This window comes from Apaloderma vittatum, unplaced genomic scaffold, assembly GCF_000703405.1.
Source record: "Apaloderma vittatum isolate BGI_N311 unplaced genomic scaffold, ASM70340v1 scaffold16614, whole genome shotgun sequence".
Classification (NCBI taxonomy): domain Eukaryota; kingdom Metazoa; phylum Chordata; class Aves; order Trogoniformes; family Trogonidae; genus Apaloderma; species Apaloderma vittatum.
The window spans coordinates 34,902-61,370 of record NW_009711118.1 but is presented as its reverse complement, the minus strand read 5'-3'; the positions used below and the strand labels follow the sequence as shown (position 1 = coordinate 61,370).

The 26,469-nt window shown below is 39.1% G+C and overlaps 1 protein-coding gene across 1 annotated transcript in view; it reads right to left on the bottom strand.

Annotated features, from left to right (window-relative positions):
- Window positions 1-1,319: 1,319 nt before the first annotated feature.
- The window catches only part of PDE11A (phosphodiesterase 11A), a gene marked incomplete at its 3' end in the record, with an annotated part of 40,401 nt that continues 15,251 nt past the window's right edge, over window positions 1,320-26,469 (bottom strand). The window contains exons 7-10 of the mRNA XM_009867546.1: window positions 26,082-26,174; window positions 22,367-22,417; window positions 1,527-1,673; window positions 1,320-1,427 (exon numbers count right to left, since the gene is read on the bottom strand). Of these exons, the coding sequence (XP_009865848.1) occupies window positions 1,320-1,427; window positions 1,527-1,673; window positions 22,367-22,417; window positions 26,082-26,174 (399 nt within the window). The remainder of the gene's footprint in view (window positions 1,428-1,526; window positions 1,674-22,366; window positions 22,418-26,081; window positions 26,175-26,469) is intronic.

Below are 26,469 nucleotides of genomic sequence, written 5' to 3'. Positions count from 1 at the left end.
GTTTGTGGGGGGGGCCTCGGTGGTGGTGTTAGACCCAGCCACTGGAATGTGCTTTCTCCCAGCTGGCTGCCCATGGAATCATCCCCAGCTGAGGTGGAGATGCCTTTCCCACTGAAAGAACCGAAAACCTGGCCGCGGAGCTCCACCTAGAGGTCCTCACGGGGGAGGTCTGAGGGCTCCTCACTCCCGAGGGCGTTTGGCAGAAGTTAATCTAACTCCCAGCTGAACCATGCTGACTGACTTTGCCCTTACTCCTTGGAGTTAAAAGCTTTTAATTTTTCTATAACTAAAAAAAACAAACAACCCCCCAAAAAACCCCAACCACATCGAGTTTATAAAACTTCAAAAAACGACTGATGCCCACACATCAGTCTTTCCACAAGATTTCATTAGAGATCACCACAAAGCACCTGCTAAAACAATGTTCTGCTCAGCCAAACAGCCTCACACCCAGCTTCTTCTGGGGGTGATGACCTTTCCCTCTTGTTGAACATCTCAATTTGCTGTGTCTCACAGCGTACGGTACAACTTTGCTACTCCTCCCTAAACATCTACCGGCTTGAGGCTGTCATACTCCTTTTTTTTTCTTGCCCAACATGCAAAGTTCTGCCGCAGGGACAATGCCAAATGCAGGAGGACAGCTGGAAACCCACGCACAAGACAGTGGTAGGAATCAGCTTTTTATTGATATGTTTACAAGAATTACCTAGCCAAACGTGGATTGCTTCATGCAGCAAGGTTGCTGTGTAGTAGGAAGAAAGAGCAAATAAGAGCAGAGGTACTTCCAACTTGTGTGCTGAAGGGAGTTATACGTACTGATGGAGATACATGTTGACAAAATCTAGAACTCCAATGGAGACAACAAGATCCCTATGTTGGAAGACAACCTTAAAATGTTTTAAGGCAACACCTTCTACAACTTTTTAGATGAAGTTGGATAAAAAGGTAATAAATAGCAACATAATAATAACCTCCCTGGTTTTGTAGCTCCCAATTTGAGAGTCTGAAATAAATGTCAAATCAGAGAGTTCCAAACGAAAAACATTTCTGTAAGATCAAGGTCTATAACAACAAGCTCACTCCAAGACTGCCATCTGTTCTCAGTCACTTTAATGTGCCTGTGGTATCGCCGTCACTAAAACACTGTAAGGTTTTTCCAAATACGTGCTACCTTAAGTTGAATAACTTCATGTGCATTTCTATTGGAAATGAATCAGTATCATAATAACTAGAAAAAAAATTTTGGAAAGCACTTGGACAGGTAAGGCAATGCGGCAGTAAAAGCTCTGACGGGACTGTGCCTGTAGCTGGATACTTACAGTTAACATGGCAAACATTAGCTGGCAGACGTTGAAAGCATGCCTCCAGTTGTGATACAAAACCATCCGATAATTTTTTCTAACAGTCAAAAGCCACCTACACAGCGTCTGAAATGAAAAGTACAAATTGTGCTACTGAATGTGTACAAATGGACAGAGCAGTGCCAAGACAAAAGCAGCAGATATCTCTGCAGCACAGATGGTTACCTCGTAGTCAATTTTAAATTTCTGAACCATTCCAAGTTCCATGAACATCCGCAGGGCTGCAGTAATCATGGCATCCACATCAAGCGAGAAGTCATCAAAATGGATATCATCAATGCCAAGCTCTGACACCAGAGGGATGTTTGCTGCCTGAAAATGCCAAAGGGAAAGGAAAACTTCCGATTCAAAACTTAGGTCTTTTTTCTGTGTCACTCTTAGAAGAAACCACTCATACGTCAGTTCCAACCTGCCAATACATCCCTTCCTTGATTTGAATGCCTAGCAATAAAAGTCTTCATCTGCCAAGCTAACAGAGTGGGGAAACAGCAGGAAGGAGAAGAACAGGGTATGAGCAAGAAATATGCTCACCATCTCAACTGGATCCTGTACATAGCTTTTAGACTGTGAGAGATGACCACGTTACAGCTAGTGCAGTAACACAATATATTCCAATGCAAATCACAGTGCTCTAATGCAAGAAACATCTGGATAGCCAGCAGCTGGGAATTTTAATTGCTACCATTCAGAAACACAAAGTAAATATACTGCTCTGCAGAATTTCTTTATCCAAATGTATGCTTACGAATGTACAGACAAGTGCCCTTTGCTTTAAGCTGTTCACTATACATTCATAGAACACTAAATAGAGCAATATGAGAAATGGCTAGCAGACATACTTTTCAAGGTAAAATAAAAATAATTTTCAACATGCTGATTAGTAAATCAAAAACAACAGCAAAAGCCTTACATTTTGCTTTGTCCATATAACAACAGATTTTTGTTCTGCTTGTAAGAGAGGAACGAGCTTTCCATGCACGCAAAAACAGACAGATGAGTGTTCAGGACAGGCTGATGCACAGAGCTGTGCACACAGATGTGCTGTGGCTTTCTCTGTGGCAGCACCTGCAGGAGCCAGGCATTGGTGCTGACAACCCTCCCGGGCTTGTTTGCCCTTCCTTATGCCCCTTCAAGGGTCATGACTTGCTGCTCGTCTCCCTGGAGAGGGCAGGTGGAGGAGGCTGCATGTGCTGAAGAAGCATCTGTTCCCTGTCTCTGGCGGTGAGAAGGCGATGGGTCAGGTAGAAACCTCACAGAGGGGTTGCATCCAGCCCCTGGGCCGTGAGCTGGACCATGCTGAATTAGTTATACCAGCATGGACTCACCTGGTGTGGCACATCCAGCAGGTGCTCTCTTGCATAAAATATCAGTTTATTCACAGAACTGTAAGTCCACCTTCACACTTACAGCTTCTACGTGGCTACCTTCTGACTTCCTTTTTGAAAACTTGTGGTTTTGAAATATGGCACTGTAACTACAAGTTACTGACACGTGAAAAGCTTTTTCTGACCAAAGGAAAAGTGCTGCCTTCATAATTACTTTGTGCAGAGATTAAGCTGATTTAGCTATGTCGTTTAAGAGAAGATGATGCCAACCTGCCATAAAACAGTATTAACATTGCAGTGTTATTTGCTGACTAGAAGAAAAGTCTTTTTACTTCAGCACCAAGTAAAGCATGCCAAACCCAGGGAAAGTTATGGCGTTATGCCAGCGAGATTATCTCGTATAGGAAATACAAGCTGCCCCATCAAGTCAAGTGTCATCCCAGGACACAGCTGAAGAACCTCTGGAGCATGCAGGCAGAGATGTAAGCTCTGATTTGCATACTTACTTTGTTAGTGTATTTATCCAGGCTGAATCGATTCAATAATATATTATTGAAACATCTTAAATTCTTCTACATGAACCCAACAGGAGTTACATCTTAACACCACTTATGATCTGGCTGAAAAGCTATGGTTTGCTTCTGATGTAAAGAAAGAAAATATAGTACAGGAATGGTGGCAGAGGGACTGTGCTGTCCAGACCTGCAGTGATCTTACAAAATGTGTGACTTTTTTATCATGCATTTATTCTGCAGAGCTTTGGGGGATACTTAAAATGCAGGCAAATATTTAGTCTACAAATATGCTCATTGCATAGTAAATATACTCTACAAAATGTCTCTGAGGAAAGAAATACATTTGTCTTACTCGCTTGTTCCTTAGAGAGAAGTTTAAATAAGAAAGATGCTGAAACAGAAGCACTTGATTGCAAGTGGACCTCCTTGAAACTGTTTTATCGAAACTATATTTACAAACCTACTGCTGCATTTTCATTAACTTTCAAGTGGGGTTTGGTTAAAATCTTCACATTTTTTGCCCTTTTAAAGGAAAACAGATATATTCCTTGCTATTTTTTTACTGGAAGTGAATACCAGCCTGTTACAATTCAAGGGAGAACTCCTGAAGCAGTTGCTCAACTACAATTGTTATTCCCTTTGTCAAACAGTGGAGAAATAACAATATATTCCCTACCTATTACAAACTGAACAACAGGATATTAACAAAGCAAGTCAAAAACAATTTCTTCCCACGTCAGTCTGAAACTTTAAATATTTATGAGGTTTTACATTCCTAAATTTAACAGGAGTGCCATAATCCAAAATAACTGCTGAATTAATAGCCAGGAGATAACATTTGTATAAAAGAACCATTTGCTTTACAACGGCAATAAAGGAAACAACAGAATTATGAGTGTTGAGACTAATTTGAATAATGTTAAAAAAATGATATGTTGTGGGGAGGCAGCAATATTCTAGCTGCACCTGGCATTGTCTGTCCTCAGTTTGTTACGCTGGAAATGCAGCGGTCCAGGGTTTATAGGAGAGCAGTCATTAAAACTTCATTTTTTTAATTACAAAGATATAAAAAATATTCATAATACAGCATATTAAAACATAACCATCCCTGAAATTTTGCTGCACTGCAGGAAAAATTCCAGCGGATTTCTTAAAATAAACAGCAATAACAACACTCTCTTCCAGGAAAACAGAGGGGATGAAAGTACCGTGACAATAAGAGGAAGGGGCAGGCAATTAAAATTCAAGTTACAGTGAAATTATTTTTTAAAGCACCCCAGTGATTTAGAATCACTTAAAAGGCTTGCTTCCTCTTGAACATTTTGAAGTTCAATTTCCCCTTTCTAGAAACAATTAAGAACATTATACTCTGAAGTCTTTTCACCCTGCGGACTAAACAATTTCGACACTCCTCATCCTTGAGAAAAATTCACATGACTCTTCTGTGAGTTCATGGTAAATTAAGGGCGGACGTGTCTCCTCTGGTCACATCTCCACACCCCTGGTACTAAAGCAAAAATCTGTCTTGAAAGGAACCACAAACACAAGTTGCGCTTAACACATGGAAGGCAACTGGTCTTGCCTAATAAAGTACAAACTCAGCAGTTACCAGACTGGAAAACTATCACAGATTCATAGAAAGTGTTGGGTTGGAAGAGACCTTTAAAGATCATCTAGTCCAACCCTCCTGCAGTGAGCATCTGAGTGAACACCTGTAACTAGATCAGGTTGCTCAGAGCTCCATCAAGTCTGAACATGAATGTGTCCAGGGACGGGGCAACCTGTGCCAGTGTCTCACCACCCTCATAGTAAAGAATTTCTTCCTAATGTCTAATCTAAATCTACCCTGCTCTATCACCACTTGTAGGTAGCTTGAAAAAGAGCATGTTGTGCCCTGAAAGAGAGCATAAAGACAAGGTCTGTGGCTACCCCATACTCTGGTGTGCATGGAATGCATACAGGAAGGAAGAAGAAGCACAGAAAGGAAGACGAAGCACTTTGTGCTCAATTCAGGACTGGAGACAGATTCTCCTTTCCTCATTGCTCTTTGCTGTCACGTAAATTGCTTCACAACCTGCTTGGTGTATGGGAACAGCAAGGAGACAAGTGACTGGTGGAGCCATGGCCAACGGACCATGTGTCATTAATGACCATCATGCTTCCAAATACATGCAACACCAAAGCAGCTTCTACCATCGAGAAAGCCTCAATTCTGACCATTATAAAAGACAGCCCATGGGAACAGAAAAATAATGTTTCTGGTTCACTATTAATAAGCCTGTGCATGAATAAAACCTAAGAAGTAAAACTTCAAGAAACTAAAGAGTCAAACTTCTGCTAAGACTTTGAAAGACTAAATGCTTGAATGAAGCTACCATTTGATGCTTACACCTCAGTGCTGCTGAAGACAACTATATCAGAATTGTAGAAGTACATATACAACATACAGTGCACAACTAGATAACAATAAACATAAGGATTCATACTATTCTTCTGGGCAATATGTGTTCATGTGTAAACATATGTCAGAAAAATGCAGTATAATATGCCCCCCCCCCAGCATTTTACTACATTCTTACTGTAAGGGCTGAATGAAGCAATCACAACCAATCAACATGAGCTAAAGGGGAGTCTTCTGCTGCTCTTACTGAACATACTTCTGACTGAGAGATAGGTTTCAGGTTCAGCTTGGTTAATGTTACCGCAAATTGCTTTCCTTTTAATCCTACTTCTAGTTTCTGCCATATTCCATGCTGGTACCTTCATAATGGCCAATACTGCTAAGAATGATCCCTTGGAGATGGGTGAAAGGGAAGGGGGCAAGTTTCCCATCCTGAATAACTTGCAGGTGTGAGCTGATGTAAGCTCATGATAGTCCTTCCAAACAAGGAAGAAACTTCATGGATTTCCCTAACGATCCACACAGCTTCGCAAACCAAACTTCCTGTGTAAGTCGGAAGCCTAGTTTTCCATATGTGAAAGTTATATTAAGCTAAAGTGTTCTCACTCCAGCTAGCCAGATGTACTGCCAGTGGAGAGCAGCAGACAGGTAACATACAGCCAGCATAAAAAATGGTCAGAGGGAAGTAACTCCTTATATAGGGAAAAACCTTATCATGTCAGCAACAAATACGAAATAGCAATTTGGATATTTAATAATCTACACCGGAATTTCATTATGACAGAGTCTGGGTGAGTGGTGGAGAGGGGGCAATTTCAACATGGTGATTGCATTTTGCCATAATCCTCTTATTCCACTCTCATTTCCTACAAATTGTATTGCTCTTCCCTGATAGGCAGTTTAAGGAGTTTCTTAAAGAGAAGATACCTAGAGTTCAAGAAGTTTGATTATAACAACTTCATCCAAGACTACATGTTACATAAAAACACAGTTTTTGATCCCAGTTGATACTAAGAACACAGGACAAAAATATAATTCAACCGATTGACAGGGAAGGCTTACTAAATGATTTTGGACTACGTTTTATAACAGCATATTCTTCACCATCTTCTACATCCATATTTGATAATGTGATAAAATTAGACCTAAGAAACTGGCAAGTTTCTCAGAAAGCATTCCTTCTCCTTGTAAAAGGTGCAGTACCATGGAAGCAGTCCAGCTAAGCACAGAGAACACTGAAGTGAAATCTTACTTTGCTGTGTCAGCTTAAACTCTCTGTACTTCAGTTTTGCTACCTCTGTGGATATAACATCAGTGCTTATTATGTAAGGAAAGCATTTTGAAACCTACTAATAAGTATATTAGTATGGCTCTATTAAAAAAACCCCAGCACATTCTGCCATTTGGTATGCTCAGCCTCTTTCTCATGCAAAATGAGAACTATTCTGTAACAATAACTTCCACTACTGAATATATTCCACTTTTTATATTGCCTTGTGGACAATGACACGTGGAACGGTTAGCAAGGTTTCCTAATCAGAAAACACTGCCAGACTGATGGAAAAAAAGTAACAAGAAACTTGAATATATATAACATATATAAAAATATCCCATGAAATATAATGTCGCTATGTAGCAAAAGAATGGCAAAACAGTATGGTATGCCTCTTAATTCCCAGGGGCACTGTTTAAGTCAGAAATCCATGTACTGTTTCAACAGAGGTTCAGGATCTTACCTAATTACAGTCTGTAGTGAAACTGGAGCTTCAGACAATGTGACCGAGACAAAAAAATAAGACTACCTTTTCAAATATCTCTTCACCTAGAATCTCTCTTAGATTAGGAACTGGAAAACCTTAAAACCTCATCACCAAAACCTGCACAAAAAGCATCAATGTGGAGAATACTTAAGTGCGACGCCTTCTTTATCTGTCACTTAATCTTCTATCAAGCCATACCGGAGATAGTATTTTTTGATGGCAAAGATGTTTATTTGGAAATGGTTCTTTTCATGTATAAATGACCCTACTTGCTTATGTTTATAGCTGCAGGCATGTTTATAGTCAGTTATTAGCAGTAGTGGACAAATTTTTGCACTTCTTCACAGCCATAGAAGACCAAAGCCTGTTATGTTCCAGTCTGACACATTTCTTACTCTCTCCAAAGGGGAAAGAATCAAATGTTTCAGCTCAGGGATGTTTTAATGCCCAGAACAATCCGGCTTTTACAGGCCTCCATCTGTTACTGCAGACTGCGGATGGCATCTCCCTGCCCTTCACAATGCTGAGTTAGTCTCTCTCTTCCAATGACCAACCAAGAAAGAAAGTGGCATTTAAAGGGAATTTTATAATATTTAGAGTAAGGGGAAGTGGAAGAGACTTAAAGTGTGCATGTTTATTCTCCTCTGGATTTTGATTCTAATTATTTTTTTAATGGGATTATCAAAGTAGCACTGCTGCTGCTATCAGGAGTGAAATCACTGATAATCACAGAATCATTTAATTTGAAAAGGAGTTCTTGAGACCAGGCAGTCCAATGCGCTTGCTCAAGCAGGGACAAAAAACTCCAACTTTATTTGCCCTCCAACTATTTTCACCAAATTCCAGTTCTCTGAATGAGGTCATTGTATGAAAGGATAGTCAGATAACCACAACTGGAGACTAGAATGAGACAGGAGTGGGGCTTCAGGTTCATCTGAAGGATGAAGACATGAAAGAGGGAGACCTCACGCTGCCATATAAACACACTTTGCCACCACCAGATCTACCAGATTCCCTTTTTCTGTGTGTCAGAATCCGTGCACGTTTTATCCAAGAACTGTTCAGATGTAAAAGGCATCAGCAGTCCCTGAAACACGATTTATGTATTTTAAACCTCTTCAAAGTAACCCAGCAGATAAGCTGTGGATTGCAATTGTGAAATCAAATGCCCAGACTCTGCCCAAAGTCCCACAGTAGGCATCTAAGCCCTTTGCTGGAAAAGGTCATTCATTGTTTTAGGCAAAGTTTCACATCTGTAAACTGTGAATAATGCTGCTCTTGCATCCAGCTTCAAAATCTGCAGCCGAAGCACGTATATGTGCTTCATGCTCAAATGGCAAATTAGCAGTCTAACATGTAATTTGGACATGAAATGTGGAACAAAGAAAGTTGCATTTAGTCTTATTTCAAAAAGTTATATTTGGGTTGACCATTCACCAAACATAACTATGGCTTAGTATGAATACCGGTATTTTGTTTAATTAAAAAAGAAACTTCATGGCATTAAGAAAGCTATTTATTCTGCTTCTTCTACTAGAAAAGTAGCTATTAAGCAATATATCACTATCAAATCTAGTGTTTAGGAAATTCTTTTATTATCATGCACTGTGGGCTTAGGAATACAGTATTTAGTTTCTGCTTTTGGTATAAAGCTATATATGTCTGAGGAAAGGATTTGTCTTCTTGTAATTTTATTTTTAAAAGGGCAAGAGAAGCTATGTCATTACAGCAATGCATGTGCTATTTTCAAAAGTAAGCCCAAAATTATAGCTAAAAAGCTGGAAGCATTTTGAATATTTCTGATCAGTCAATCCTGTCTGAACATGGCCCTTTCTGAAATTGGGACCCATCAAAAGGAATAATAAATTCCAGAGATAAGAATACTACATTTAAAATTGTTACAAACTATTATAGAAAAGATACAAAATACATTATTTCAATTGCTAAAAATCTATCCTCAGTGTTAAAGTTGTTTCCTAGTATACAGAAACAAAATATATGGCAGCCTATAAAAGGAACAAGAAATTTCTATTTTAAAAGAACAGAGATATAAAATAAAAACAATTAATGGTTGGAGCATCTATTATTCTTAAGGCCAAAGTCCATAACCACATCAGCTCAGGTCTGGAGTTTTACAGGGCATGCACATTCGACACAATGATCTCCTGAGGCGCGCGGGGGAGCGTTCACGATCTTTTGGCTTATGGTGATTAGGAAATAACCAGTGTGTCACATACTGCAGGCTAGCAACTGTCGACTTTTTATGACCACTGGTACAGATGAGAAGCTCATACAAAAGGGTCTATTCAGTCTCCGTCCCAGAATTTCAAACAAGCAGCAAAGCTAGGGCAAGTATTTCTCCATGATACAAAAGCGTCAGGCACTTTTGTGCTACCATTTCCCACAACAGCCTTACTTGGTTTTGGTGGGCAAAGAGTCAGCTTTGTTGCTCCCATGAAGAGCAGAATGGGTAATGCAGACTGACCCCTTCATGCCTATAAATTTGGGGAGGTGAGGGAAGAGCAATACAAAGCAGCCTTCGCCTCCACAAGACTACCTAGGAAGCAGAGGGAAGGCTGTAGCTGCTTCCTTGAAGATTCAGAAAAGGAAAAACCCTCATTAAGGGTGGAGGGCGCAGGGTTAGGGTTCTTTTCACAGAGGATATGATGTGAAGGGACATGGAGGGACTGGCTCCTTTGGTGGCTGAAATTGTGCCCTGCAACCCTCAGCTGGACACATGGTGCAAGAGAGCATGTGTGAAAGAAGTGAAGGCATTGCCAAGAACAGACACTAAAAAAACCTCAAAACCCCCAAATTTTGAAAACACTGGTATTATGCTATTTTTTTCTGCCCTGGTGTACTCCAGCAGCACTCACTGCACCAAGCCAAAGTACAGGACCCCTGGTCACCTGCCAGCATGGAGCCGTGTTGGTGCTGCAGGACCACATGGCGATGGCACTGGATGGTGTTCCTGCTGGCCACCAAAATTTTCTCTCTGAGCACCTGCAATAAGTAAGGCTGGCAGTACAGTGACTGGAGGAGAAAGTTATGTAAATATATGAATGGGCTACTGCTCCACTGGCGAGAAAGTCTTATTTCAGATCTGCTTGAGTAGCAGCTATAGCAAAATACTGTCAGGGAGACAAGCACTATTGAAGGCATCTTCAAACTTACAACGTATGTTTACAGAACAACTACGGAGAACACAGCAGCAAGGCTTCTGTAGGGCAGACTGCGAATAGAGCCCAGCTCCTCTCCCAGTAGCAGAAGGTGCATCCTACACAGCACCCTTCGTCCCACAAAGCACAGCAGCAGAGAAAGCCCCAGCACCCCATCCTCAAGGTGGCACAGAGCTCGAGTTCACACGCAATTCAAAGCCTGATCACGTTTCCTGAGAAAAAATAAAATGTACAGATCTCGCTCTTTCAACATAAATAATAGACACTTAAATCTTAACTTTACTCAGCTCTTTACTTGCTAGTTTTATAAATTTTTTTAAACAAATGTTGCTTTCATCTGTCATGACTTTGAGGTGAAAGGCTGCAGCGCAGCCATAAATACTTGTTTCTTGTCATTCATGAGGTTCTAAATGAAGTCCATGATACAAGTTAACTGGCCCCCGTGAAAATACTCTTATGATATTTGACTCATAAAACTGTTCCTTTTTTTCCTACACGTCTTGCATCTTCCAAAGTAATGTTTTTAACATAACATCTCATCCTATGCTCAGATGGTGCTGCAGAGAGGCTGCAGCACCAGCCGAGGAGGAATGAATGAATCTCAGTGAAGAGGTCTGTCTGCATGACCCTTTTAGGGACACTGAGGACTGCCCGTGCCTAGCACAAAGCTGTGGGCTGCGCAAATACCTCAGCCACCACGGACTCAAACAGTGAGGCAGTTACTGTGCAGACAAGTGAGAAATGAGTCAGGCAAGAAGGTGAATGTGGGTCCCTACTGGGGCTGCACTGCTGTACCACACAGCACCCAGCTCACCTAGGTCTTCCCCGGGTCTCTGCCATGCAATACCTGGAGTCAGTTTAATGGCAGAACTTACGAAATCCATAAATAGAAATAATTTTTTGTTGTTTTGGGGTGGGGTTTTTCTGTGTGCCCATAAGCTTATTGTATGCCTGGCATATGCAGATGCTTGGCAGCACAGACAGCAGAGTTATGTTTAAACGCACCAGACAGGATGCTGTATGCACAGGGGGATCACAAAAGCGCTGGAAAACACTGGTAACCTGATGTTCTCAGCTTTTTTTTGTGTGTGTGTGTGTGTGTTCAGAACTGGGTGTAGCTTGTTGCAAAGCGCATGATGATGGAACACTTCACAGAAATGGCCTCATAAAATATTCAGCTTCCTGTTTTTGCCTGAGGTACAATCTGCACATTTTCCATACAGCAGCAACAAGAAAGAGAAGTGCTGGAGTCTATTTCTCATACATTTAAAGTGTTTATGCTTTAAATTGGAAAGACTGAATAACACAGAACTACTGACGTGATTTCTCTGTTAGAAAGTACATTCACTCTGCCTGGGATTTTGCCCACACTAAAACAAGAAGCTTTTGAGACTGAAACAATAGAGGAATCCCCCCCAGGCAGACAATGAAGCAGTGTGATAAATAACCCATAGAAGGTTGTCTTTTTACATACTATATGCTAGATAAATTTTGGCTTGGATGGCACAGGCCCAAACACTACGAATTGATCTAGATAACAAGTGTGCATCCATGTAATTTTTTGCTTTAAATAATACCAGAACCTGTGTTATTACTGTACAGAAGCACAGCCACTCCCACTCTTGTGTATGGGAATGGGTCTTTCAGCACAGCTTCACTCCTACAGCTGATGGAGGAATGCAAAAAAAAAATTGCTGGATATGAGACGGTGGATGTAACATGGCTGAACCCGTGAGGCTGGTCCTCCCGAGTCTCTCGGTGACTCGCGCAAGAAGGACACGCTGTCTCTACTGCTAATATATTCTACTACATGCACATGCACACAAATATTACGATGGTGTGAAATTGCACCGCTATTACCTTTTCCAGGATTTTACAGTTTAATAGAAAGGCTGCTAGGTGAGGAGCCTTAAAGTGGAGCAAGGATGGCACCCAGTGGCCAAATAGATTCATCTCAGAAAAACATTGCTCATCTATTTACCATTCTTCACTTTCCAGAGCTTAAATTATAAAAAGATTCTAGATCTAATATGAACTCATTGGCAAAATAAAAAGCCTTTAAAAGATACTGCCTTTTTCCTCTGGGGAACAATTACATTTCTCAAACTGATAAAGAATATTTTAAATGTGAAATATTATGCCATTTTTCTGGATTTCTTTAAAGAATTCTTTCTTCTGTGAGTTAAACCAAACAGTACAATGGTCTTACTGGTCCAGTCTGGGAATGCAGGTCTTAGAACAGTGAGCTGTCACAGACAGGGCCAGCCCCAGAGATGTCTATGAGCTGCATCAATCTATTTGCTTCTTACTGATGGAGAAGAAAAAATGGTAAATCCACAGTGAACAACTCCTGAAGTACTGTCATTTGGTGAAGTATCCCATTTTTTTTAAATTATTCTGGTCCAATTTAAGTAGTCCAATCTAATTTTACTAGATAGATTTTTCTTTATGTTTGAAAACCTTTCCAAGTATAAACTCTCAAGCCTGTCACTGACTGAAGAATACTACTTCATCATTTGACAAGTGTTGATAATTTTTTAAAAATCATTTATCAGATATTCCTCAGGCTTGCATGACATTTTAAATGTATTCTACACCCTGTCACTTTTTGCATGGTTATTGGCTAAACGGGGTAGCAAGGCTGAACTGTATTTATTCCTTGATGCTTTCCAGCTGACAAGAGATTCTTGTGGAGTATAATGACCGATTGGATTGAAGGACAGACAACAGATCTGTCAGATAATGAATCATTTCACATTCACTATGCTATGTCCTCAACAATTGCTATTTCTAATTTGTTTTTCTAGGCATTCTCAAGTCCTGGTTTTGGATATGAAAACAGACGCAAGAAACACAAAACTTCTAAGTAACAAAATGCAGTATTTAAGAGCAGCAAAGTAGCAGCACACTTTTTTTTTTTAGTATGGGTAAATTAATAACAGTGTTTTATTACTTCTCTGCTGAAGATTTCTGCTGTGAAGTACCCCTGTATTAGTGTGCAGAATTACCAAGAAACTGGAAAACCACTATTAAAGGCAATAAGTCAGTAATAAATTTTAAGCTACTTAAATTTTTTAGTACTGCAGAAGAATGTTAAAGTATAGCAGAAATTCTTAGATTTATCTAAATAAGTTGAGATTTATTTCTACTTTACAAAAGTAGATATTTTAGAAAAAAGTACAAAAGCTGGTTTTGATCATGTAAATTGTTAATTTTCTGTTATTTTCAGTGGCTGAAGTTTATTACTTGTTAAGGTATTTAAGAAGGAGATTTAAGCTCTAGTCTAGCTATGAAGTAGCTGATCTTGGAAACAGTCATTTATTATTTAACATTTCTAGTTTCTGTGTGTCTTCACTCTGCAGTCAGAGTATCAGTGTTGATTTTTCACATTTGTTAATCCTAACCCTCAAGCTCCTTCTTTTTAACCTACAGCATAACTGTATCCAGAGATTATTCTTTGCAGCACAAAGACTTAAGAAATACATACATTTTGGTTTTGCATATTAAAGAAATTCCGCAGGAAGTTCCTTATTGACATCTCCATTACACCCTTGCCCTGACGTAATCCATGGACCAGAACCTACTCCTTGCTGAAAGAAGCTTATCACTTTTAAAAATTCATTTAACAACCTGTGCTAAACTTATAAATGAACAGAAAAAATGTATGGATATATGATTAAATTGTGGGCTTTATCTAGCTTCCATGCCACAGCCACAGGGTTCTTTCTTTTGCCTTAACTCTTCTCTCTTAAATCATACATAGCTTTTCCTCAAAAGAAAGATATTTTTAAAATTAACAGGATTTACTTATCTTCTACACTACAAAATCAAATGGTTTTGCACTGGCTTATCACACAAATGCAACACAGCTGCATCATATGTATCTTCTGCAGTCAGAAAGCAGAAATGTTGAAAAGTCTTTCACAGAGATGTTTTAGTATTTCTGTCCCCTCTTTGCAGATGGGAAACCAAAACATGAAGTGCTCTGTCCCGTTCAGATGATACAACAAGAGGAGGGCAAGGAACCTGCCCGGTTATGACTCCAGATGTTCAGGGGTGGGCAGATGGGGGGTTGTACTCCTCATGACCACCATAACCTCCCTTTACCTCTCGATAGACAAATAACAGAGCTGGGCCCTTCAGAGAGAAGCTTAAGGCCTGAGCCTCACCAGGTTAAATTACTCCTTTTAAATCCTCCTTCCACAACATCCTGGAAAATTCGTGTTTCATCTGCTCTGGAAGGAAGGGAACATTTTACTCTGGAAGCTCCATGTTTTCACCTAGAAGTAATAAATGTGGTCATTTTAGAAATATGAACAGAATTCTTTCAGTGACCTTCTGCAAGAATTCATCTTGATCAACTACGAAGCAAGTAAATTCAAGTACTGAAATTTCAATAAAACCATATATTTAAATTTTTGAAAGCAAATTCAGAATTCCCGCTAGCTTTTCCTATTAACTAGTCCCTAGAATTAAGGTAGACACTGTAGTATGACACCACTCTAGTAAGACAACTCCAAAAGTAATTTACACTGAAGTCAACCCACTTTATTTCTGACAAAATGCCTCCTGGAAGAAAGTAAAGCTAAAAAAACTTCATTTTTTCCCCCATAAGATGCCGTATTGCTCTTTCATATGCCTTAATTCTCAACAAAACCTATGATAAAGGAACCAGTTTCATAATGGTGACAACATCTGTATGAGGAAACAGTTTCATAATGGTGACAACATCTGTACGAGGAAGGCTGTCGCGTTAGGAGAAGTGCAACTGGGACTCACAGGTCCCGGCACTGAGACATGGAGCTAAAGAACAGCTTAGCAGGACAATCCAGAAATGCTTCCAGGGGCAAGTGCTTGAGAAAGGAAAAGAAACAGCTTGTACTAAGCCAAACAATTCAGCAAACTCATGAGTTTTCATCAAACCCTGGTGTCTGCAGTTTCTGAGATTTATGACAGTAATGATCAAATCAAAGTACATTTCATTTTAAACACAGAAGGCACGATCTCCTTTCTGGGTGATAAAAAGTGATGCAAAGAATGTAGTTCTTTTCCCTCCAACGAATGCTGCTGGAAGGCACTGATTAATAACATAAGAATAGTTGTGATTAATAACAGAACAGTTGTATTGTATCCGGCCAAAGCTCATTCTAAGTCCTGTACCTTAGATCTGAGAGTGACCAAGAGCAAGGAAGACTGTGAACTGAGGAAACATCCCTCCTTGGTGCACACCTCTTAGCTTCAGTGAGCTGGCACTTCAGACCTGTCCAGAGCTAGAGATGACTCTCTCCATACTAAAGTCCTTATTTGCCTTTTCCTTCTGTTAATTCATTATTTTTAACTCATTAACATCTACAGTGACAGGTCATATAGTTGAACTACACTTTTGATAAAGAGAGATCTTTAGTTAAATTAAAAATCTATATCCTGATAATTTCATTTGATGCTCCTAAACACTATATGAGAAAATACCACAAACAACGTTGCTCTACTCCTCCATGCCATTCCCTCTCTCCACTGAAATTTTTAAAAATGTTGTTTTATGTATCTTTGAACTACAGAGCAGTAGCCTGATGTCAACAGATGACAGCCTCATATTTCAGAAACTAGTATTAAAAACCCACTATTTTAAAACATTATTTATTATTTTTAATAATTTTCAGTGTATTCCTTAATTCCTGTTTCCATGACAACTGAAGACATAGGCACACGTAAAAGTGCATGAAATAATGTAATACAATAAAGACCTCAATTTAATGAATTATGAAACTCTTAACACTGTGCTTTAGGTCTTCTGCGGGCAGTGCTTACGGAATAGCAGAGAAAAACTATGTTTTACATCGTGTGAACAAGGGCATTTCTCAAAAAGGAACACAGCTCAATATAACACTTAAGCTCTGTTTACCCTCAAGGTTTCTCTTTATTTTTTTCCCCATTGTCATTGCCGTCAGTGGACCCTGAGCAGCCGGAATAGCATAGGGAGAAAGCTTGGTGCCAGCACAGACGCTCTCCTATGACACCCAAAGAGGAGCCCAAGAGTCTGTGTGACTAGCCTTGGAGGCCAATCTGAAAAATACTTATGCACATGAGTAACTTCATGCACTTACACGGAATTGTAGATCTCTAAAGAACCGTATGTGCCTCACCAGATGGGTGGCTGGGACCATGGCTTGGCAGTATGATGACATGCCTTTGGTCCTTGGTAAAGCCACACCACCAAACAGATCGAAACGGCAGTGTCGTCAATGAATAAAAACCTCATCTTCCAGCTATATGTATTTAAATAGCAGTATTTCATAAGTGGTCCAAAGCAAAAAGGCCAGTTTGCCTTTCTGAAATTTAATTACTAAGGAAGACTATAATGAAATTATTATAAATCTCTACAAATTATTTAATTACTAGAACATAAAAGTAACTAAAATAGTTCTAAACTGCAAGATGGCATCACAGCAGAGAATAACATACCCTAGGAATGCTTTTCCAATCCTTAGAGATCGGAGATAAAATTAATACACAAAATACAATTTTCCATCGTGCCGCCCACTGTTAGGCATTGAGGGGTTAGTATAAAATTGTGACAGTATAAGACATGAATAACAAATTCATTTTATATCATACATGTAACATCCCAACTATCAGATTCACTAAAATCCACCATTTTTTATGGATTCAACTGTTAACACTGTCATAGCCAACAGCAGACTAAAAGTCGTTTCATTTTTTGGTTCAACTCTTTCCATCATTACTTAGTTAAATGTCTTGTGTTTTTAAGAGACACAAAAGTCTCCCTGTGTGGAGAGAGGTCTTAACTTGCCACACCTCAGGCTACAGAATTAAGAAATACAGGAATTATTCACCCTGCATTTTCAATCGAAGACGCTGTAAAGCAGGTGATACATTATTTTCCATTGCGTAGCTCTCCTGTGTGCTGTTTGACCTAAAAAAGGGAATCTCTCACAGGGCTATAAATAATGCATCGCAGTCATTAAATATTGATCTGGCTTATGCCATTTACAGCTGCACAATTAGGTTAGCTATTTAAAAATAGCTTCTTGGATATTACCCATCATAGGACAGTGTTTACACATTCTCTTTGGAAACTGTATTAGCTAAAATTAAAGATGATGTGTGTTTGTGGGACTGCTGACTAAGTCACAGGACTTGTTCATTACAGTCTCAGAAGTCAGTAACTCTTGCTATAAATATCCTGCCCTGGACACAATTCTGCATCCTTTACTCATGTATCTTGTCTTTCTATATTTGTCTAAAAGACAACTATTTTTAGGCCTGTAGAGCCTGCATTTCAATGAGAAGAAACCTGGAACTACAGGATAATGCTATAGGATGGCATCAATCTTCGAATAATCAGACTTCGCTAGTCTTATATTTTTCTACTCCAATAAAACAAATGCTAAACACTAGGACTAGTACACAATGGAAATAATGAAATTGTCTTTTAAGTCTAAAATATGAGAACTGAGTTGCCACAATTTTTTAAATCATACCTTTTTCCAACTCCTTAAAACAATAAAATTGATATTGATATGGGCATGATTCTTTGGTGTACAACTTTAAACTCAGTTTGAATTTAGTGTTATTATGTAGATGCAAGTTAGAAGCAGCATTGTGATAAATCAGGCTCAAGACTTCAGATATTCTCAGAAATGCAAGAAATGTTTGCACTTAAGTTGGATTTTTTTGTTGTTGTTGTTTTTTTACCTGCAAATGCCCATGGAAAGTAAGTTTAATTCTTCTCACTATATCTAGAGCAATGGTATCAGGAATCTACCTACCACAGTAATGCAGCATGTATCAGAAAATCTGAAAAATACCACGCGGTTTGTATGAATTTAGCAGTATATCAGATTTAAATTTTAGTTATGATGGCTTCAAAAGAAAATCTAAAAAAAATAAATCTTGAAAAATATTTAGTTGCAAATAAATGTAAAAAAGCTGGCAACAGAGAGTCAATGTACAATATTTACTATAAATTACATGTTCTTATTTCTCTTGTCTTAATCCTATAAATCATTCAAAAAACTCACATCCCACTTTCTTAGAACCTGGAAGTACAGTGCATATCCCAAATACAAGAATAATGTTAGATATCCTACAATTAATTCTGATTAATGACTAATTCTGATTCAATTGCATTATTGGAACTCTGTCAGTTCGGCTTCCATATGTTTTTCCCAATTTTCAGGAAAACAGACCCATTTTACACTGCATGAACCTACATTTTAAACTGGTGAAAAAGAGGACTGGATCTAAATTGTAACTTTTTTCAATTTTATTTTTCTATCAGAAAGCACAATACAAAAGGCTGACCACCATGAATAAATGGATGGAAGGAGGCAGAGGGAACACTACTGTGCAATTCTACAAATGCCAGATGAAGCCAGAGACAGCAACGTCCCACTGAAATCCCCGGCAAGCCTCCCACAACCTTCCCCAAGGCCAGATTGTCACCTAGAGAGACCAAGGGATTTGCTCGAGCTCTGAACCCAGATCTCTGCAGCTCCACTCAGGTCTACGTGGAGGGCTAAGTCCCCCCTCTCACTGTTAAAACAAGATCACTGGGTTAGGGCCAGGTTTCCATCCCCACCGCGGGCTCAGGGGGTGGCTCCATCCAGGTCATCTGAGCTGTGCCTGAGCCTCGCACCGGTCCTGCTGGCACTGGCCCCCTCCTGAGAAATATGTGCCGGCTGGAGTAAGCGCTAACGAATCCCAAAAGCTTTAATGGAAATAATGGAAAGGACCAGCGACACAAATTTTTACATCAATGACATCAATTACTGCATTCTCTTCCGAGAAAAAGGCCCCATCCACTCGCTCATACAACAGTTTCTACTCACATCAGCGTTTTTAAATTTGGCTTTCAGATTTTTATTGGTGAAAGTTATATTCTGGTTACATCACAAGTAGAATCTCTTTCAAAATTTGCAAAACCCCCGTGCAAGGCAAATTTGTGTTGCTGCTTTGTTTTTAGACAATTGTAGAAATCAGATATGGGACAGGACCACTGTATGACATGGTCTATTACCACACACACGTTCCGTTGCTCCATACTGGGAACTTCCCTTTGTGTTTTCCAGCTCTACAACCAATGGTTCTCTGCATTTCTTCCCATCCTAGCATCTAGAGAGAGGTATTTCCTTTCCTAAGGGTTTCTTACTAAAGTGGTTTTTTTTATTCTTTCATTAATTCTTAGACTGGATTAGTAGCAACAGAAGCAAATGTTATTTATTTTACAGAAAGTGCTCACAGTGATTATATTTAATTCTTAAAAAAAATACCAGGTATATTTGTGAATTTCTACTTTTCTGAATTCATCCAATAAAAGTAGGAAATTATTGACAAAATTTCAAATGAAAAAAAACAAGTTTAACTAGGCTTTCTGTAATGTGATAACATCAATTAACTGGTAAAGCCAGAGGACTTCTGGTACAAGTTGCAACTTCTAACTTTGTATCAGAATATTCTCGAGATCTTAGGCAAATGAAAAATAATGAAAATGCCTTTTATTAAGACTATAAGGAAATACGATGACAAAGATAGGAATAAACAACTTGAACTAGGAGGAAGAACATGTAGTTATTTCCAGGCTGCTGGGGTCCAGTTACAGTATGTTTGGGGTAATATGCTGAAAAGTTTTCAACTCAAATGTGCCCTTCCAGAGTCATTAATTACTGTTAGGTCCCATGTCAGTCAAGAGCCAGGAGTGAACTACTGGCATTATTCTCATTTAGGTGTTTCTATCACGTGTTTGTTACTGTTCCAACTGGAACAGAACATCAGGTAAATCGTAATAGACATTTCCTCTGACATCTGCCAATAAATCACCAAAGGGAGAGGGGACAGTTTTAGCCCCAAACACCCCCAGAGGCAGAAATTGTTTATTGGCCAGTCAAGTCTAGAAGCTGACCCTAATATAACAAAGGGCTTATAGAAGATATAACAATATAACAAACAGAGAAAAGAACAGTGATTTCAGGGTAGGATGACCCAGGAGACCTCAGCAGGGAGTCCGTCTGCCAGACCTCTGCACAAGGGGAAGATGGGAGCACACTGGTCTTCTCTGTTTTTTGTTTTGGTTATCTTCTCATTTTTGCATCTATGTTCCTTTTAAAAATGTATCCATCGAGTTTATTAATGAATAAATGCTTTCCATTTCCCTTTACCTTAGTATTAACTATTAAATGGATAGTGACATGCTTTCAAGGTAAATGGATAACAACAAAACATTTCTTACTTGGATACTGGCAAATCTATTAATGAAGACACCTGGAAAACCAAGTAGAATAGCTCCTTATCACACTAACATCTAAGTCCAAAGAAGAACATAGCAGGCTTTCATTTCAGCTACACAGACCATGGTGGAAAATTGCCTTTCACTGGCTGACAGCAACCAAGAAGAATGACCCTCTCGTATGTAGAAAGATATTGCTTGAATACTGACAGCCATAGAAGCTATATTACAGGTACTTATTCTAAGGTAAACTAAAATACAAGAAAAAAAGAGAAAAAGAAGAAAGAAATACTTATGGTCCTTTATCCCTTTCTTTCTCCCCTCTTTCACAGGGTTCAGTGCATAAAAAATAACAATGCAACAGTATTTTCTGCTGGCTGCAGTGTTGGAATCATCTTTAAGCATTTTTGATTACAGCAATAATTCAGTAATCTAATCTTCAGTTTGCAGAAAAGTTGGTAACTGCACCAGTATATGCAACACAGTGAGAGTATTACACCCATATCACCAGGTATCGCTACGGAGTTCTAAGGCACAGTCATTGTTTGGGTAATAATCTACAAACTCATTCACTAACTGGCAACAGCCGCCCTTCCTTAGCCCGGGTAACTCATCAGTGGCAACTCTGCTACGTCACCCATGGCTTCCTCCTTCCACCACATCCATCCCCATGGTGCACAGATCAGGGTGCAGCTAACCAAGTGTCAAAATAACCGCCCAACAGCTATTTTTCAGCCACACGGGTGCAAGAGAGCCACAGCAGGGAATGCCAGCAGTGCAGGGTCACAACAGTCCAGGTCTCCTTCCCAGACCTCACCACGATCTCCCACCCTGAGAGCCTCCCAAAGAGCTCTGAGGAGCCCTCTACAACACTGACTCCGCACAGCCAAGGCAAGTGCCACCAAGTTCCCACTGTGTCTCCTCAAGCAGAAAAGGGCAAACAAAGCCTATCCCAAAAGCAGCTCTGGAGTGCTGGCAGTGATGAAAGAGCAAGGTCACCACTGCCCCTACTCTCTACTCCTTGGTAAGGCAGGATTCAGCGAGAACACATAATTCCTGGTCCCTAGCAATGCTGTGTTCAGCATACATCGCTTCACAGTTCTGCCCAGGCACTTACAGAACTTAGAAGTGGATTTGTAACCTTCATGTCTGGCCTTCTGAGCCTATGCACAACCTTGATAGCCAATGCTCTGTATTCTTCAGTAAACACAGGACAGCTCCCACACTGTTAGCATGCAAAGCCTCAAGCACCTCTCATATTCTCTAGCCTCTTTCACATTTCCCACTGTGATTTCCCTATGGTGGTTCTTGCTGAGGAGGCCACCAAACCCATGCTGGCGTGCACTTCCAGCAGCTGGTGCTGGGACAATTGTATTTTGCCGCTGTGCTGCGGCTCTTTATATTCTGACAGAATTTTTCTACCTTCCCTGCATAGCAGTATGACATATAATACATTCTTCATAAATCCCTGACAATTATGATTTTCTGATTTTGAGGTAAGACTTTTCTCTCAGATAGTCTAAATCCGTTTTAATTTACTGGTATATTTTCAGAAATAATTAAAAACTTCAATTCTTACCTTAAATTTATCAACTTCTGCCTTCGAACATGTTGCATGATAAGATAACACCTGCCCCAGAACAAAAGATAAAAATCATTTTTGTAGACTTGACAAGTAGAAACAACAGGGCTCTGCTCTGCAGTCTAATCAATGATGTTTAAAACAAAATTAATATTTATTCATGGTAATTCAGTTCTGAATGCCCGCATATAATAACTAATTGCAGGTTATCACATATACATTGGGCACTTATGTTGCAGGGAATTTTATAGGAAATCAGGGACAGTTAGTAATTTAGTATTATAAGCATTCCTACATTGTTCTCCTGGAGTTCCATAAGTAAAGCAGAAAGGATTTAATGTAAAAATAACAGGAGACTTATAGACTTTAAAAAACACCTTTTGCTATACTGTAAAGCTTTAAAGCCTTTGCTAATGGCACGTCACTGCATGCAAATTAACAGCTCTACGCTATGCCTGACGTTCTCTTCAATACCATTCTGGAGATGAAAGCATCAAATAAAATGCACAAAGTACAGCACATCTCCTCTTATTACTTATAAGTATGCATACATTTCCATGGAATACATTATACCCTTATGCGATGATACTACATTAAACAAGCACACCAGAAGGTGAAAGAGCCACCCTCTGCACTGGACCTACCAAGGTCTGACCTGCGTGGGACAAGGCGCTGGTCCACGAGGGAGCTCACAGTGCCAGAGCGTTCCCAGTAAGGACAGATCCTCCTCACTACACAGCAACACCCGATCTGCTTACATGCTAAAGCTTTGATCTGTATTTCTCATTTTGAAATTGTCATCATCTGTGAATGTGGCTGTTACCACACAAATACCTAAACTATCTCACATGCCCTTGGCTTGCAATACACCTTGCGGCAATAAGTCCCAAAATGTATTTACTCATATCAGTTTTAGAGGTTTTAGTGGTGTCATCTTTTACAGTAGCAGGAAATTATTCCTGCACTATAAAAGAGTAACAAATACCAATTCATTTGTTCTGTCCCACATTTTACTTTCTATAACTATACATTGTGTCCTTCCTCAAATAGCATCTATTTTTCTGTCCTACCATATTGTAGCTTCTCTCAGAAATCTGGAAGATTAGTAAAATTGTCTTCTACTGTGACAGATGACACTTAATACTGAAATTCTCATCAAGCTTCTCCTTTATCTGCATTCATTATACCCCTCTAGATTTTTACAGTCTTCCTTAATATCGATTATTCTAATCTTGTAATCACTTGCAAATCTTGTATCCTTAATATATAAAATAGCATTAGCCTGGTTTTGTACCATATGGCATCCTACTGTCAACCTTTCCCCATTTTGGTCTTCTATTTTTCAGTCAATCTTATGAAAACTCCATATGAAAAAATGCTATCTGCATATATGGATAGGAATCTCATTATGGTATGCATCAAATTGGTTTATTTTACATCTGATATCAGCGTCATTTTCAAATGCCACTCATTATTAGTATTTATGTATTTAGCTAGGACAGCAAAATATTCTATTACTAAAAAATGGATTCACGGTCCTTCAGCATGTACCATTCTTTTGTTCAGTACTTCTCTGCTGTATCTTCAATCACTTTACACAAATATTATCATGAGTAGTTACTCATTTATAGGAAGAATTACTCTTCATTGAAGCATAGTAGCTATTTATCAAACCTATTATCTACATTCAAGCTATATGGCTATTAGTCTTTTTTAGATCAAACAAAGAAGCTGTATTTTAAACCAGGAAATCTAGATTTCCATGATTTCAGCAGTAAATAATAAACACAAATATTGGGGCAAATGAGGGCTTATAGTAGTTCATGACTATGATATGTAAACAATAAGGAATCCTGCATGAGAAAATGAAAGTTTTTAACTATTCCTCTTACATGAATACACCTACAGGAATAATTAAAAAAACCACTTATGCTTAGAATGTTTTCTAATACAAACAGTCCTACTGACTTCAAAAAGCCCTAACATGCCTATGTGCTTTTCAGGACAGATCTCCAATACATAGATAAATATATCTAAACCTAAAGCAAAGAAGAAAAAAAAAAAGCCATCTCCATAGCAATCCAGTTTGGTTTTATTTTTGTTTTAACAGAGAGAAGTTCCTATCTCAGGCCCATGTTATTTTTGTGGTTCTTATTGTAATGGTGGGTATTGTATAAACTCAAAGGAGTTACACAGTTAAAGAGTGCACACATCAGAGAAGGCTAGTTTGTTTTCTTCTCCTATCACATATGAAATTTAAAACACCAAAATCTTAGTGATACCACCTTTCATCAGAAGAATGTTTTAAATCAGTCTTTTTCATAGAATCATAGAATGGCCTAGGCTGGAAGGGACCTTAGAGATTATCTAGTCCAACCTCCCTGTCATGGGCAGGGACGCCACCTCTCGACTAGACCAGGCAACACATGGGGACCGAGCGGGAATTGAACCCATGACCTCGGTGTTGTCATTGTTGCCAGCACCGTGCTCAAACCACTGAGCTAACCGGCCCCTTAAAAGATCTTAAATTTTGTTCAAACCATTCTTAATTATTTTAGCAGGAGTAACATAAATTTGTAAAGCTATCCTCAAAACTCAAAGCTTTGGTCATTGGTTTTAATATGATTATAGAATCATAGAATCGTTTCAGTTAGAAAACACCTTTTAGATCATCGAGTCAAACGATGATGATAGGTTTAAAAAACACCATATTTTTGGTATGATTATGTTTCAAATTTCCAAAATATAATAGTGTGTTATTGTTGAATCGGCTTATAGGAGTTTAAAATAACCATTTTTTAATTGAAATTTTTGAAATGTTTTGCATTTTAGAGTTTGTTTTACAGGAGCTGGGAGATTTCGTTCCTCATGAATGACAGAAATAGAAAAATCATCATAGAATGGCCTAAGCTGGAAGGGACCTTAGAGATCATTTTAATCCAGCCTCCCTGCCGCCAGGGACGCCACCTCTCGACTAGATCAGGCAACACATGGGGACCGAACGGGAATAAATTCCTACAAAGGCCACAGGCAAAAAAAATAGAGAAAGTTTAATGTGAATTTAGCTACTCTACATGTATTTTACAGAAAGAAGTCACATGTTGGAATGCCAGGACCTTGCATTATATTTTGGCCTTAACCCACAGCAGAGCTCTTACTGAGATGCCAGCCATCCTGCTTTGACTTTATTCTAGCAAGACATATATCTGATAAGAGGTTCAGCGGGTGTTACTTTTGATACTAAAAAACCCTGTGATGATGACAACTTTTTTCAAATTCTATCCTGTTCACAGTTTGTTTTACTTGGGCTTTACGGTAGTAAAAAAGCAACAACATAGCTAAAGTATCAAATTCTGAGGAATTTTCAGTTACTGATGGATATGAAAATCCATATAACGCCTAGATTAATTCCTACACTTAAACCCGTAAGAAACTAGATTCTCCATCATCACTTCCCTCCCCCCTTCCAATGTAAAAAGCACTGGCATCTAATGAGATATTCAGGTTCAAAATTACTTAAGGTGTGCATGAGCTCCACAGCTAAGCATACCCCGAGAATGTTTGCCTTCAGCATTACCTTAATAAAACAGCACTCTAAGGTGCAGAGGGGTAAATATAGAAAAGGATGGTAACTACTATAAATACAGAAGCAGTAGGTTCCTTTACACATGACACATGAGCAAGAAAAGGTTTCATTAAGATGTACGCATACATCAAGAGCCACAGACTGTTTTGCCCAGGATTTCTTCACTTGGTCATACATAATTGTGTTGTTGATTCCCAGGCCACAGAAGATAACAAAAGCCTAAAAGTGAGAAGAGAAAAATGAAGAAAAATTAAATTATAATCCAATTATAATACAAACAAAAGATGAATGCTGGCTTAATCATGAAAATGAATTGCATGGAAATATTGGGAATAACCATGCTCCGACAGGTTATCTTGAGAATGCAGGTAAGTTGCTGGTCTGAAAAAGATGAGAAAGATCAGATGCAAGAAACTTGCTTTAATTAGAACGCAACCTAATTAAGTGACGAGTTCTGAGAATTCATGTCAAACCACATATACAGCAACATATTCTTCCCTCCCTCCCAGAAATA